Here is a 14,120-nt window from a genome sequence, read left to right on the forward strand (position 1 = left end):
CACACAGAAAACCATTAACAAAATCACCATTTTGGCAAAACTCTTATTACAGTTGCTCAAGAATTTGCAATTGCATGTTGAACAAAATCTTTGTTATATATTGTTTAGGTGTTGATTCTAATAGAGATGTTATCTTTTCGAATCCCATCTATCCGAACCCAACCTACGGCGTTTGCAGCTAAAATAACAGACACCACAAAGACCGTGGCACAACTCAAATCAGCTGCAACCCCCACGCCTCATAGCACAGTCACGTGCGGTTATCAAGCTCACGTGGCGGGTTTCTTTCGAAACATAACTGTTTTATGGTCCAAGAATCTCATGAACCATTCCCTTACCGTCATGGTCTCGAGTTTAGACAATGACATGAACTATTGCTGCAAGATTGATCTCGTGAAGCCATGGCAGTTCTGGAGCAAGAGAGGATCAAAGTCATTCGACGTAGAAGGAAACTTTGTGGAAGTCTTCTGGGATCTAAGGGCGGCGAAGTTGTCAGGAAACGGTAGCCCCGAGCCGATGTCAGATTATTACGTGGCAATAGTTTCTGATGAAGAGGTTGTTTTGTTATTGGGAGATTTAAAGCACAAGGCTTACAAGCGGACTAAGTCAAGACCCGCGTTGGTCGAAGGGTATATATATTTCAAGAAAGAGAGCATATTTGGGAAGAAAACTTTTTCAACTCGAGCAAGATTCGACGAGCAGAGAAAAGAACATGAAGTGGTGGTGGAGAGCTCACACGGTGGAGATGATCCAGAGATGTGGATAAGCGTGGACGGGATCGTGATCATGCACGTGAAGAATCTGCAGTGGAAGTTTAGGGGGAACCAGATGGTGTTGGTGGACAAAACTCATGTGATGGTGTACTACGATGTGCATGATTGGTTGTTTGGAAGTTCAGAGTCGACGGCAAGTTCAGGGTTGTTTGTGTTTAAGCCTGTGGCGGTTGGAGGGATGGTAGATGAGTATTTTAGCGATGCGGAGGAAGGAGACAGCGGAGGAGGGAGAGTAGTCCTTTGAGTCGATACAACTCGGCATCAAGTGGTTATGGGACATTAAATGACTTTGTTTGTTTCTGTATGCTTGGAAAGTTGTGTGAGAAATTTTATTTACCATAGCAAATTTGATAGTGCTTTTTTAATTTACTTATCTTATGTTAAGTTATTTGATAACCTATATAGATTTGGGGTCGAGACCAGACTAGTTTTCAAGATTTGTCATTTAAGAGGTCTTGAATAGCTAAGAGGAATTACAACAATGTTGAAAGATAGTGAACCTTGATTTCTAACTACCAAAACAATTTTCTAACCAATGGGAAGAAAAACCAATGCATGGGCCTCATGTTCTTGGTTAGGTTAGAGTAGAAAGAAAGATTATGATTTTTCAGCTTAGAGATTATAGAGCTGCTGATCTGCATTAATTAACATGATGTAAGTTGAACCATCAATACTTGGTTTCCAAAATTTTAAGAGTTATTATATATGTAGCATGACTTTCAAATTGTCCATTTTTTAAATTAAAATATTTATAACCTTTTGAATTTTAGTTCTGCCCATGAGTTGGAACACAAATCTTTCAATCTTTGCCAATCAAAACAAATATAATCATTTGTGCGACCGTTGGAAATTTAACATGTCTGATTTTTTTTCCCAAAAAACTTACCGTAACAATTAGCCAATCAGGGGCCAGACCTATACATAGCAACTAAGTCATGGCATAGAAGTATTGGACTGAATGAGTTTATTAGAGTGTATAAAACAGTATTTATACTGTGTACAAGAGGTATATACTAGGGATTACATAATGACTCAAACACCTTATATACATATGTCCTACAAGAAGTTAGGACCATCAAATGTAGGAAAGACTTGTAAAGATATACACTTCATCTCTAGTGAAATGCCACTGTATTGGTTGAATCAATAGCATGGTGCGCATTATATAACACATGCTGTTTATCGTTAAAAGGGGAAAGAGCAGACAATTATTTTAAAGTAGATACCGACACTGCGTGTCAGTGGTTACAGATTACATCAAAATATCTTTCTGTGTAGACGTATCTAACATAAATATCTCCACTTTTAGGCAAAAGATATTTGTTCATGTGAGTGTGAAAAAAAAAAAAACACACACACAACAGATATTTTGTTGTTGTGCAAGGTCAAAGCAAAGACCACAGTGTTGTAATGAAAGCGTAAAAGTATCTAAAAGGAGCATATAAAAGAGGTTGGCGTGTACACTCCACATCGCGAGTATGACTCTTTTTCCCTACACGAAAGCGCGTGAGATAACACACCTAAAATATCTGTGGGGTCCTCGAAAAATGAGACTTTTTGCACTTTTCCCCATAAATTTTTAATAGTTCTATCTTATGTCACATGCCTACATGTCCCATTGAGGACAACCCAACCCATTGTCTATCTATCCATCTCTCTTTACCCTCTTTCACACGCAGAACACAAAATCACTTCTCTTCTCAAGCCTTCTCAAGCTTCTTTGTGTTGAAAACGTTGTTGTTTCTGCTTCAAAAGATACTCAGACGATCTCTGTTACGTGAGTCCTTGTTATTACAACCCTAGCGTTTTTATTTGAGTGTGAGTTCTTTTTTGGCTGATCTAGAAATGGATCTATGTTGGTGTTCTCTATGGTTCTTTCTGGTTGATAATTTGAAGCTTGAGCTAATCTTCTGTGATTTTTTGGTTTCTCTGTTTTGTTTTGATTACAAGCAGTCTCTGTTCTGTTTTGCTATGTTTTGTTCTGTTTTGCTATGTTTTGCTCTGTTTTGCTCTGTTTTACTCTGTTTTGCTCTGTTTTGTTTCGTTTGCTTTTTGTTTATAGAAAGTTACAACCTTTATTAAACAAATATTCAAAAGACTGAATCTTTCTTTATTTCTGGACTAGCTTTTGTATACCAAGTTTGAATCTTTACTTTTTATAATTATAATGTATCTAAGTCAAGAGGACTAACATAAACGGTTTAATTATTTTCAGTGAAAGGATTCTGCTTTCTAGAGCGTGAAGGTGGAGCCTAAGATTAGTTTAGTTTTGAAAAAATGGGTTACATGGTGACTTCTGTAATGAGCAAAGATCAATGGTGTATTGCCGCTCCGATGCAGCGTGTTTGTGTCTCTCCTGTGACCGTAACGTTCACTCGGCTAACGCTTATCAAAACGTCATTCTCGGACTTTGATATGTGAGCGGTGCAATGCTCAGCCAGCTTCTGTTCGGTGTAGCGATGAGAGGGTTTCTCTCTGTCAGAACTGTGACTGGTCAGGCCACAACAATGATGCTACTTCACAACATAAAAGACAAAGCATCAACTGCTATTCTGGTTGCCCTTCTAGTGAGGAACTTGCCTCCATATGGTCTTTCTGTTTGGATTTGAATTTCTCTTCTGCTGGACAATCTGCTTGTGAGCAAGAGATGGGTTTGATGACTATTGATGAAGGCACAGGAGAGGATAAACCAGGCGTACAAAATGTTAATTTAGATCAGCCTGGAACCAGTTCTGCATTGGCTAAGGTAATGCCCATGAGTTTCTTCATAGTATTTGAATCTTGAAAGCTGTTATGAACGAACCTCGACTAAACTTGGAGAAAGAAAAAAAAAACTTAAAGAGCAAAAACGAATTGAGGCAAATATCAGTTTATGGTTTGTATATTTGATTATGTGAATGAACAAATTATAATAGCCTTAAAACCCGATTTTTCTAATTCTTTAGAAATTCATTCTCATCCTAGAAAAAAAGTAATTTTTCTAATTCTAAAAGGCATATCGTACTGCGGGCCTTCGATTTTTCTGAGTGCTGAGTTTTTACTGGTGCACAAAGACACTTCAAGAATTAGCAAAAGCAAACTGTTATCTAAATGTTTCTTGTTGTTCTTTTTGGTTGTAGGATATTGGAGTATCAGAAGATGATTTTGTGGCAATCTCATGATGGATGAAGTGGATTTGGCTTTTGAGAAGTATGACGAGCTCTTTGGCACAGCTTACAACTCTTCAAAAGATCTTTTTGAACATGGTGGAATAGGAAGTCTTTTCGAGAAACATGAGGGCTCAAAGGCAATGCAGCAGCCAGCAGGAAGCAATGCTGCATCTGAGGATTCTTTCATGACTTGCAGAACCGAGCCAATCATTTGCTTCTCATCACAGCCAGCTCATTCGAATATATCTTTCTCTGTCGTCATGGGAGATAGTAATGCTGGAGATTTTCAGGATTGTGGGGCGTCATCTATGCAGAAGCTTTCAAGAGAGATAACATCACAGGAGGAGACTAATGCTTCCTCACATGCAACAACACGTAACAATGCTGTTTTGCGTTATAAGGAAAAGAAGAAGGCTCGCAAGTAAGTTTTAAAACCACTTTGTAATGGGAGTGAAGGATAATCATTCCTTACGGTTTACATGTTTTGTATGAATAGGTTTGACAAGAGAGTGAGGTATGTCTCTAGGAAAGAAAGGGCTGATGTGAGGAGGCGTGTGAAGGGACGGTTTGTCAAGTCAGGTGAAGCTTATGATTACGACCCGATGAGCCAGCAGCAAGAAGCTACTGAGGATGCCACAAAATGGAGATATCAGACAAAGAGATGAAAGTAGTGGGCAGAGTCAGGATCACCAGTTTTAGGCCACAGAATCTTCATTCTTGCTTAGAGGGCTTATGCTTCTGTCATTGCTTCTTAAGCATATGATCTTTAAAATTTTATTCTATTGTAGCCAAAGCAAGACTAGGAATGTATACTTGTTGTTACTTATATGTAAATCTGCATATGCTTTTCTAATCTGTGTGCACTATTATCAGTCATGTAGGAGAGTAGAGAGTAGAGTACCAGAGAGGCCATGTTCTATATTTACATCTGTGTTTTTGTTTTTCCAGAGCCAACCACAAAAATCAAACTGTTTTTTCTTTAATCTTGCTGTTACATTAGTGTCTGATTTCAATGTTTTCCCCAACAATATGAAAGATAGAGTTCACTGAACTATTCAGCATTGAAGCAACCATACGTCCTTTAGTGGCAACACCTATAATAATCTTCTCATGCGAAACCAAATGGTTTGCCTTTCTAGCCTGACCCTTAGCCTTCTTGGCAGCTTCCTCTTCAGCTAGCTTTTGACAAGTAACTAAAGTTTCGTGTTAGTTCAGTAAGTATTTTAAATATATCGCTATTTGATAAGAACTATGTACAATAAGGGGTTGATCGAATAAATATACAATAGTTTAATTTAGTTTAAAAAAAAAAAGTGAGATCACATAGCCGTCGTGTTGCTCGTCATCGTAGTTAATATCGCTGATTCACCTACAACAACACAGTCTCTCTCTGTTAGTGTTATCTTGTAGAATTGATTGTGGTCATCCTCAACAGCACAAGTCACTTTCTTTCAGCTTGTCCTTCCCGCGCTTCGCTCTCTGTTTGACGTATCAGGTAAGCGATCATTTAGATAGGGTCTTATTAGGGAATCCAATCTATATTAGGATTTTTTTTATCTAGAGTATTAGGGAATATATTTGTTAGATATATATCCTAAGTCCATTGTGATAAAGGACAAAATTAGTTTAGCGCATGTGTATGAAAAGGTTACAATATCATATCAAGTTTTACAGGTCTTGTTTGACTTTCACTCACGTTAAAAAAGCTTCAACCTATCTTTGTAGTTTTCTGATGGCTCATTCAGCAGATTCCGTCAATCCAAGAGGTATAATAACTTAATCGCTCTTCTCTTCCTGGGAAGAATGTTTTGATAAACAAATATTTGATGCAGATGTTTGCATCGTGGGTGTTGCACGCACTCCAATGGGTGGCTTTCTCGGATCTCTCTCGTCCTACCTGCTACAAAGCTTGGATCCGTAGCTATTGCAGGTTTGATTCCTTAAAAACAGAATCCTTTTTTTACTGTGTAGGCTTTTGTAACTGATATGGCATTGCTTTTAACTTCTCTAGCTGCTCTGAAGAGAGCGAATGTTGACCCGTCTCTGGTCAAGAAGTTGTATTTGGGAATGTTCTTAGTGCTAATTAGGTCAAGCTCCTGCTCGTCAGGCTGCTTTAGGTGCAGGAATCTCTAACTCTGTTATTTGTACTACAGTCACAAGGTTTGTGCTTCAGGCATGAAAGGTGAGAACTCTAGGCTCTGTTTTTAACGGTTTTAAGATGAGGTGAGAGACAATAGTTTATGTGTGGTTTCAGCGGTGATGATTGCTGCTCAGAGTATACAGTTGGGTATCAGTGATGTAGTCGTGGCAGGTGGCATGGAGAGCATGTCTAATACACCAAAATATCTGGCAGAAGCAAGGTGAAAATAATGTGGTTATGCAATCTTTTGGTCTTTTTCATTACGTAGATTCTTATTTTTTGATAATAATGCAGGAAAGGATCTCGATTTGGTCATGATTCACTCGTAGATGGAATGCTAAAGGATGGACTATGGGATGTCTATAACGACTGTGGGATGGGAAGTGTGCTGAGTTATGTGCTGAGAAATTTGAGATAACCAGGGAGCAGCAAGTATGTTGTTCCTTAATTTTCTTGGACAAACAATCTTAACCATGTTACAAATCATGTTGCATATTTGTCTCCTTTAACTTTAATTTTGCTTTGATAGATACTCCTCTATCTTTATTGTTCTTGATATTTTTAACAAATATTGTTCTTGATAATTAACTTTGATACTTTATTCGTATCGATGAAACTTTGAAATTTTTAAAAATGGTTATTGCACTGTTTATGGAAACTCAAAACATTAACTACTTGATTTGTGTACCCTATTGATATGTAGGATGACTATGCTGTACAGAGTTTTGAACGTGGTATTGCTGCCCAGGAAGCTGGTGCCTTCACATGGGAAATCGTCCCGGTTAGTTTATTTTTCAAGTTTTTTGTTGATGGCATTTCATGGTGGACACAATATGGGGAACTTTTTCATACAGGTTGAAGTTTCTGGAGGAAGGGGTAGGCCATCAACCATTGTTGACAAGGACGAAGGTCTTGGGAAGGTGATTTATGTCCCCTTCTGGTTATAGATTATGCATTGGTGCCTTGATATATGTTCTTTAGTGAACCTGATTTTGTTATTCTTGTTACTCACGTGTTGCATATTTTTATATGTCGGTAAACAATTATTTAGAATTTTATCCCATGTGTGCCAGTCATATTTGTATCTTTTATTGTATGAGGGCATTACAAGTCACAAAAAGAAAATGATGATTAGAAAAAATCCAAGAATTGAGAACTAAATAAGTATGGTTTGCTAAATGTATAATGTCTTAATATCTCAGTTTGATGCTGCAAAATTGAGGAAACTCCGTCCGAGTTTCAAGGAGAATGGAGGCACTGTTACAGCTGGAAATGCGTCTAGCATAAGGTCTTTTTCGAGAACCCATGTAACCTTTACATGGATCTTTGTTAGTCTTGCAACTTCTCTTTTTCTTAAGTAGATTTTTGTATCCCTTTGACAGTGATGGTGCAGCTGCCCTTGTCCTAGTTAGTGGAGAGAAGGCGCTTCAGTTAGGACTTCAAGTAATCGCAAAAGTTAAAGGTTATGGTGATGCGGCTCAGGTACATTACTCATAATAGTGCCTTTCCTTCTTAAGTACAACATTTTTAAATGTCTTATTCCATTCACTAAGTGAGACTTAAACAGGAACCAGAGTTTTTCACTACTGCTCCTGCTCTGGCAATACCAAAAGCTATTGCACATGCTGGTTTGGAATCTTCTCAAGTCGATTACTATGAGATCAATGAAGCATTTGCAGTAAGAAAATCCGTTTTCTTCCCCTAAGGAATAGACAAATATTTGTGATTCCTAACTTTTGGCTGAACTGACTTTATTCACAGGTTGTAGCACTCGCAAATCAGAAGCTACTTGGGATTACACCGGTCAGTATCTTGCATCATAGAATATCTTAAGTCATCATCTTGTCAAGCTACTTACTCAAGTGGTTTCATAACATGGTTTTGTTCTTTTTGGCTTTATAACAGGAGAAGGTGAATGTAAATGGAGGAGCTGTCTCTTTAGGACATCCTCTAGGCTGTAGTGGAGCTCGTATTCTAATCACATTGCTTGGGATACTAAAGAATAGAAACGGCAAGTATGGTGTGGGAGGAGTGTGTAACGGTGGAGGAGGTGCTTCTGCTATTGTTCTTGAACTTGTTTGATTCATTATAATGAATCCAGGTAACTCACATTCTTAGTAGTGTTCATCGATCAAAAATATAGAATGTAGAGAAAAAAGATTAAAACTGATGATCTCCTCCCATGTGTGTTTTTATTGTTCAGGTTGGTGAACTAAACAGACGTATGTATCTTTCTTCCAACTTCCAAGAGTCAGTAATCCCACTTCAAGGTTGATATTAGTTGGTCTCTCAATAAACGAGTGATCTTTGATGTTTCTAAGTCTGTTTAATTATTTGAACTCGATCGGTGTCTGGTTCGTACTTCTAGTTTTGAAGTATGTCTCGTTCAAGATTTTACCAATGAGCTCCACTCTTTAAATTTCAAGAACGTGATCCATCTCCCTTTCGTCATGAACTTTTGAATATCCCCTGTTTGTCTTTTCTTCTTTTCATCTGTACATGTGGTGCCCTCAACCTTTTGAATAAGTCCGTTACTTACTCTTGCATACTGAAAGATATTTCATGTATAAGATAGTAACACATAGTATGGTATTAACGTGACCAATCAAAGCTAAAGGAGAACACATAAGGGTGATGACTGGTTGTGGCTGTAGATGCTCTGTACAGCCAAAATTTAGTCTAGAGCTATATATATGACAACCAATCGAGTTTTTTTTCCTTAAAAAACTCACATCAAAAAATTCTCTGCAAAATCAAAATATGGCTATAGAGAGCTTTATTTTCAGAGCAAAAAAATTAGGTCTTTAGAAAGCTACAACAATGAAAGTTACAGCAGATAAATCTACAGATTAAATTTACAGCAAAAAATATAAAGTTACAACCCTTACCAAGTCGAAACCATAATATATATGTATTTCTTCCGTTTATAAAAATACATGTTTAAAAAAATCAAAAAACTATGTTTTTATTTATTTTCAATGTATTTTTATCAATTAATAATAATTAATTATAAACTTCAAAAATATTAATTGTATATTTTAAATTCTTATTGGTTTAGAATTGTAGGAAATAGATAATCACAAAATTATGTATTTGTTGTAATTAAAATTTAATAGGTTTTATTAGTATGTGTAAAATTTCTAAAACATCTCTATTATTAAAAGAAAAGACCAATAATAAATTGTCCCTTAATTTTCAAAGTTATTTACATTGAATGCCACTGAAGTAATAAATTTACCTACTTTTTAGTATTCTTGTCTTTTATAGTTTAATTAATGCATTTTCCTAAAATAAAGTATAACAAATTATGTTTATTTATTTAAAAAATGTTTCCTATAATCTGGGTAAACAATAAATCATACTTAATCAATGTCAAAAATGTAACAAGATTTTATTATTATGGGGTGGTTATTTTTATTTTGGTATATTAACTACATCTAAAAACATAAAAGTGTTATAAAAATACATAATATAAACCACAAAATTTTAAATAATATATTGAATTATTTAATCGTATAAATCAAATATAAAAATAGATAACCATTTTATTTAATATTAAAATTTTGATCCATAAAAAATACATTTGCACGAACACACGAATTATATTTAAAAATAGGATTGTACAGTTGACGGTTCAAAAAATAAATAAAATTATTCATTATAAATTCTAAAATGATTGTGTTTAGAAATATATTAAATAATTATTTAATATATATATATATAAATATAAATTTTAAAAACATATATTACCATTTATATAGATAATTTTTTTTTTGTAAACCAAAAATGAATATCCGCGCGGATGCGCGGGTCAAGCTCTAGTACAATATTTAAAAAAGAAAAGAGTATTATAGTGTCGACTTATCCTTATTATGATTTAGTTATCCGTAAGATGTTACATTAACATGAAATATGGAATATGTAAGTTAAAAGTTGTTATTATTTAGGTAGAAACATAACATTGTACTTAGGATAATAATAACACCATTGAAACAAAGACTCGAAAGGATTATGGCATTCATTGTTATTTATCATCATTGTCGGGAACAATAATCTCTTAGAGCCAGAGGGAAGTCTTCTGGAGTGAAGTCAAACCTCTCAGTAATACAATCTGCACTGAGACCTAAGAAGGCATGACAACAAGAATGACTAACAGTCCCGATTTCTCCGTTTACTAACGATTGGATAATTTCTGGGATACAGTTGGGAATAACAAACATGGATGACATACACTCTGCTGGGTCCTGTCCAGGTATAGGCTGCGAAGGCAACGTTTGAGCTGTACCGAGCACGGCCATGAATGCAACTGGCAGAAGGAATAAAAACTGTTGATCATCCGCATTTTTGATAAGAGAATTGTAATAAGTTATTGATGTTTTAAGCAATGTGAAATTTCACTACATTTCATTTTGTGAACGGTTTCTTTGTCAATTAACGTAGGCACTCTTGGGATGACCCTAAATAAAGGTTAACACAGTTTGTTTCGTATTATTGTGGTTCCTCCTGATAGTTTACTATTAATTCTCTTATTCTTCTTCGTACGATTCTTTTTTAGTTCACAAAACTGTTACAAATTTGATTTTCTCTTCTAATTATTATCAATTTTCCTGACATTTTACTTATCTTACTTAAATTTATTTGTTATTCGAATAACTAGGTTCGTGTCGCGCTACGCGCGGATTATATGGTTATATAACTTTTTAAAAAAATTAGCACAAATATATGACACTCTTTAGTACTTTATCCTAAAGATCTATAAAATTGAGCTTGAGAAATAGTTAGAGATCTTTTTTTTACCCACAACAGAAGAATTCTACCTAATAAAGTAGTTGTTGATGATTTTTTTTTGTCCTAATGTTAGAGAATCTGCAACTCTACTTCATTTTCTATTCCAAACATCATTTTGGAGTAAACTCCAATCATACTTCATAAATGGAATAATTTTAGTCATTATTCCTTTTGGAATTGAATATTTTTATTTATATAATAATAATACTTTAAAGTAGTGATAATTAAATCTTGAATATTAACATGAACATCTTAATTCTAAAATTGCCAAATTATTAATTGAAATTGGAAGAACAATACAAAAAGAACCTACATATAGGAACAACATGGTTGAAACCAAGTCGAAAAAAAACAAAAAAACACAACAAAAAGTTCAGATCTCCGGTTATGTAATAATATGTACATAACGATCCATGTCAGCTATCATTATATTTTTGTCTATCTCCATTTAAAAACCGATCTTTATTTTAGAGTGTGAGAGAAGAAAAACTGTGAAAAGTAAACGAATTCTCTCAGCTCCCAAACAAAAAAAAAAACGCATGAGCGTTCGAGATGAAACCACACAGCCAACATGAAACAGTTCAGGCCTGTTCCGACGGAGGAGGGAAGTTTAGGTCTAGCTCCAACAGCTGAGCAGTCTTCTCTATCCCACCATCAACGACCGAAGACGAATCAGAATCGCTTTAGCCCCCCATGCCATCTTCGCCGCAACATGCATCACCGGCGAACTACACGCCAACGACATCGGAAGCGGAACAGCACGACTTCCGTCTCCGATTCCCATAAGGTCTAAATAATATATAGGACACGCCATCGGGATCTGGTAACACGCGTCTCCCCTGCCGCCAAGATTAAGCTCAAGCTGCGGCGGAACAATATCAGCAGTCGCCGGAGGTGAAGTGCAATAGAGGGTGCTGGGTTTAATGGGCTTCGACCAATACCAAATCAAGAGAGGCTCAAGACTGGTATGGGTTTAATGGATCAAATGGGCCGCAAATGTGACAAACTTTTTTTTAATTTTAGCCCAATCCGGGATGACATGGCATATTGATTGGTGCTGAATATTGTGCCTATGTGGCATGCTTTAGGAAGCTCAAATTTAGCCCCTTTTATATAGTAGTGATAACTTCCTTAACCATCTCGGTATCAGCATAAATGAGTGTATTGATAAAAATTTGAACATAAGCGGATAATAGATATGTCAAAAAAAAAGCGGAGAATAGACATGGACATTTTATCCGGACCCACAAATCCGAACTGGAACCGACAAAAAAAACCCGATTCGGGTTGGGTACGGGTAATGCTATTTTACCCTATTGGATTTGTTGTATAGAATTCACAGGTTTTGGATTCGACCCGAACCCAACATGAGACCTGAAATATCCAAAATTTCTAGTATATATGGGCGTTTAAGTATATTTTTGGTATTATAGATATACTTTTTAAGTTTTGGATTTGGATTTTCGATATATAATTTTGGGTTTCGGGTAAAATTTTAGATCTTTGAAAAATAACTCGGATAATCATATAAAATTTTGGTTTTTCTGGTCTACGGGTTAGATTTGGATAAAATTTAGGTATTTTCCGGATTTCAGGTATTTTGAGGTTCTGGATTCTTTTCGGGTAATCGGGTCTTAAATATCCGAAACCAAAATTTTTAGGAACCAAAAAATTGTGGGTACGTATTAGCAGTTCCTAGACAACTGGAACCCAAATGGTCTGGATCCGACATGATCCGACTGATCATGAATTGATAAGTTTTAATTACCCTATTAAATCCTAATATATAAGATCTGAAGAACCTAGACCCGACTAGACCCTATCCGAACCCGACTAGAGGACCCGAAAGTCCATGCCTAAGAGAAGATGTCATTTAAAATAAAATCAATAGAGTTTTTATATTCTTACATGTGTTGCCTTGTATCTAAGTTTGTTTTCAAAAAACTCATAGAAGCTATGTCTTCAACTCAATCTTCATCTTGTTTTTGCAATTACTATCCAAATATTATTCTGTATGGTTTATTAGTGTGATAGAATTTAATACTCCCCATATTTCATAATATAGAATGCAATACTTAAACACAAAGATTAAAAAATTAATTTTCTCTAAAAACCTTATTAAAAATACAATTAAAATTAATTCAACGTTTCATAAAAAGAATGAAAAATATAACTGGTAAAACAGTTTTTCAATAAAGTTAACATAGAATCTCAAAACATCTTAATACAATATATTTTGAAACACCAAAAGCATTCTAAAATATCATATATATGAAATGGTGGTTTTGTACTATTTGTTCTACAACTGCAATTGATCTGCAATAATATTCATCTATACTATTAAAGCAGGATCCTATTGTCATAATTACCTTAGGGGCATGTTTCTTTCACTAACATTGCATGTTTCATTAAGGGTAATTAAGTAATATTAATAATAAATCTATATTGGGTCATTATTTTTGGATCCAGCCCAAATCAAATCTCTCTTGGACCATTTGGGGTTGGACCATTGGGCCTATTAAAAAATCAGATTCATTCTCACTTTTTTTCCTTTGGGCCATTGAGTCCAATTTCAAATAATTTTTTTTCAACTATTCTAATTATTATTTTTTTCTTTTTTAATATAATTTAAGCATTCATAAAAATAATTGAATTTTTTTATTGAAAAGTATAAATCTTATTAAAAGTATATAATTTTTAATTAAAATATTAACCCCATAATAATAATTTATCAGAGTTATACCAACTTAATTCATTAAAAAAATAAAGTTTAATTTTTTTAACATAAATAGTCATTTAAAATGAAATACGATAAATAAAGATAAATTTTTAAGTCTTTATAAAATAAAACAAAATATATGAAAATGTGACATTTACTAAATATTTGTCAATTGAAAAAAAAAACAAAAATAAATCCGCGCTTTGAAAGCGCGGGTCAGAATCTAGTTTTTGCTTAAACTAGCTGTTTGATCTACACTAGTTCTTGAACTTGCTTTTTTTAACTGATACATTAGTTCTTGAACTGTTTAATGCATTAATATGAATCCAGGTAACTCAGATTCTGAGTAGTGTATGATGTCTTAATATCTCAGTTTGTATCCAGGTAACTCCATCATAAAATTTAAAGTATGTTACTACCCTTGCATACCGAAAGATATTTCGTGTACAAGATAGTAACAAATAGTATGGTATTAACGTGACCAATCAAAGTCGAAGGAGAACACTTATATATGCTTTGTGAGGAACCCAACTTATTCATATTATCACGAG

General features: G+C 34.9%; 1 protein-coding gene and 2 pseudogenes across 1 annotated transcript; all 3 read left to right on the forward strand.

The window, feature by feature from the left end:
• The first annotated feature begins 14 nt into the window (after nucleotides 1-14).
• On the forward strand, nucleotides 15-1,017 carry LOC125596396. Its single transcript, XM_048771545.1, has one exon. It carries the CDS (start codon nucleotides 127-129, stop codon nucleotides 1,015-1,017), a length of 891 nt encoding a protein of 296 aa, XP_048627502.1. The 5' UTR covers nucleotides 15-126.
• A 2,032-nt stretch (nucleotides 1,018-3,049) lies between these two features.
• On the forward strand, nucleotides 3,050-4,775 carry LOC125596397 (annotated as a pseudogene).
• Nucleotides 4,776-5,951: 1,176 nt separating this feature from the next.
• LOC125575257 lies at nucleotides 5,952-8,505 on the forward strand (annotated as a pseudogene).
• Nucleotides 8,506-14,120: the final 5,615 nt, after the last annotated feature.

The sequence above is a fragment of the Brassica napus genome, unplaced genomic scaffold (genome assembly GCF_020379485.1).
Source record: "Brassica napus cultivar Da-Ae unplaced genomic scaffold, Da-Ae ScsIHWf_1203;HRSCAF=1722, whole genome shotgun sequence".
Classification (NCBI taxonomy): Eukaryota; Viridiplantae; Streptophyta; class Magnoliopsida; order Brassicales; family Brassicaceae; genus Brassica; species Brassica napus.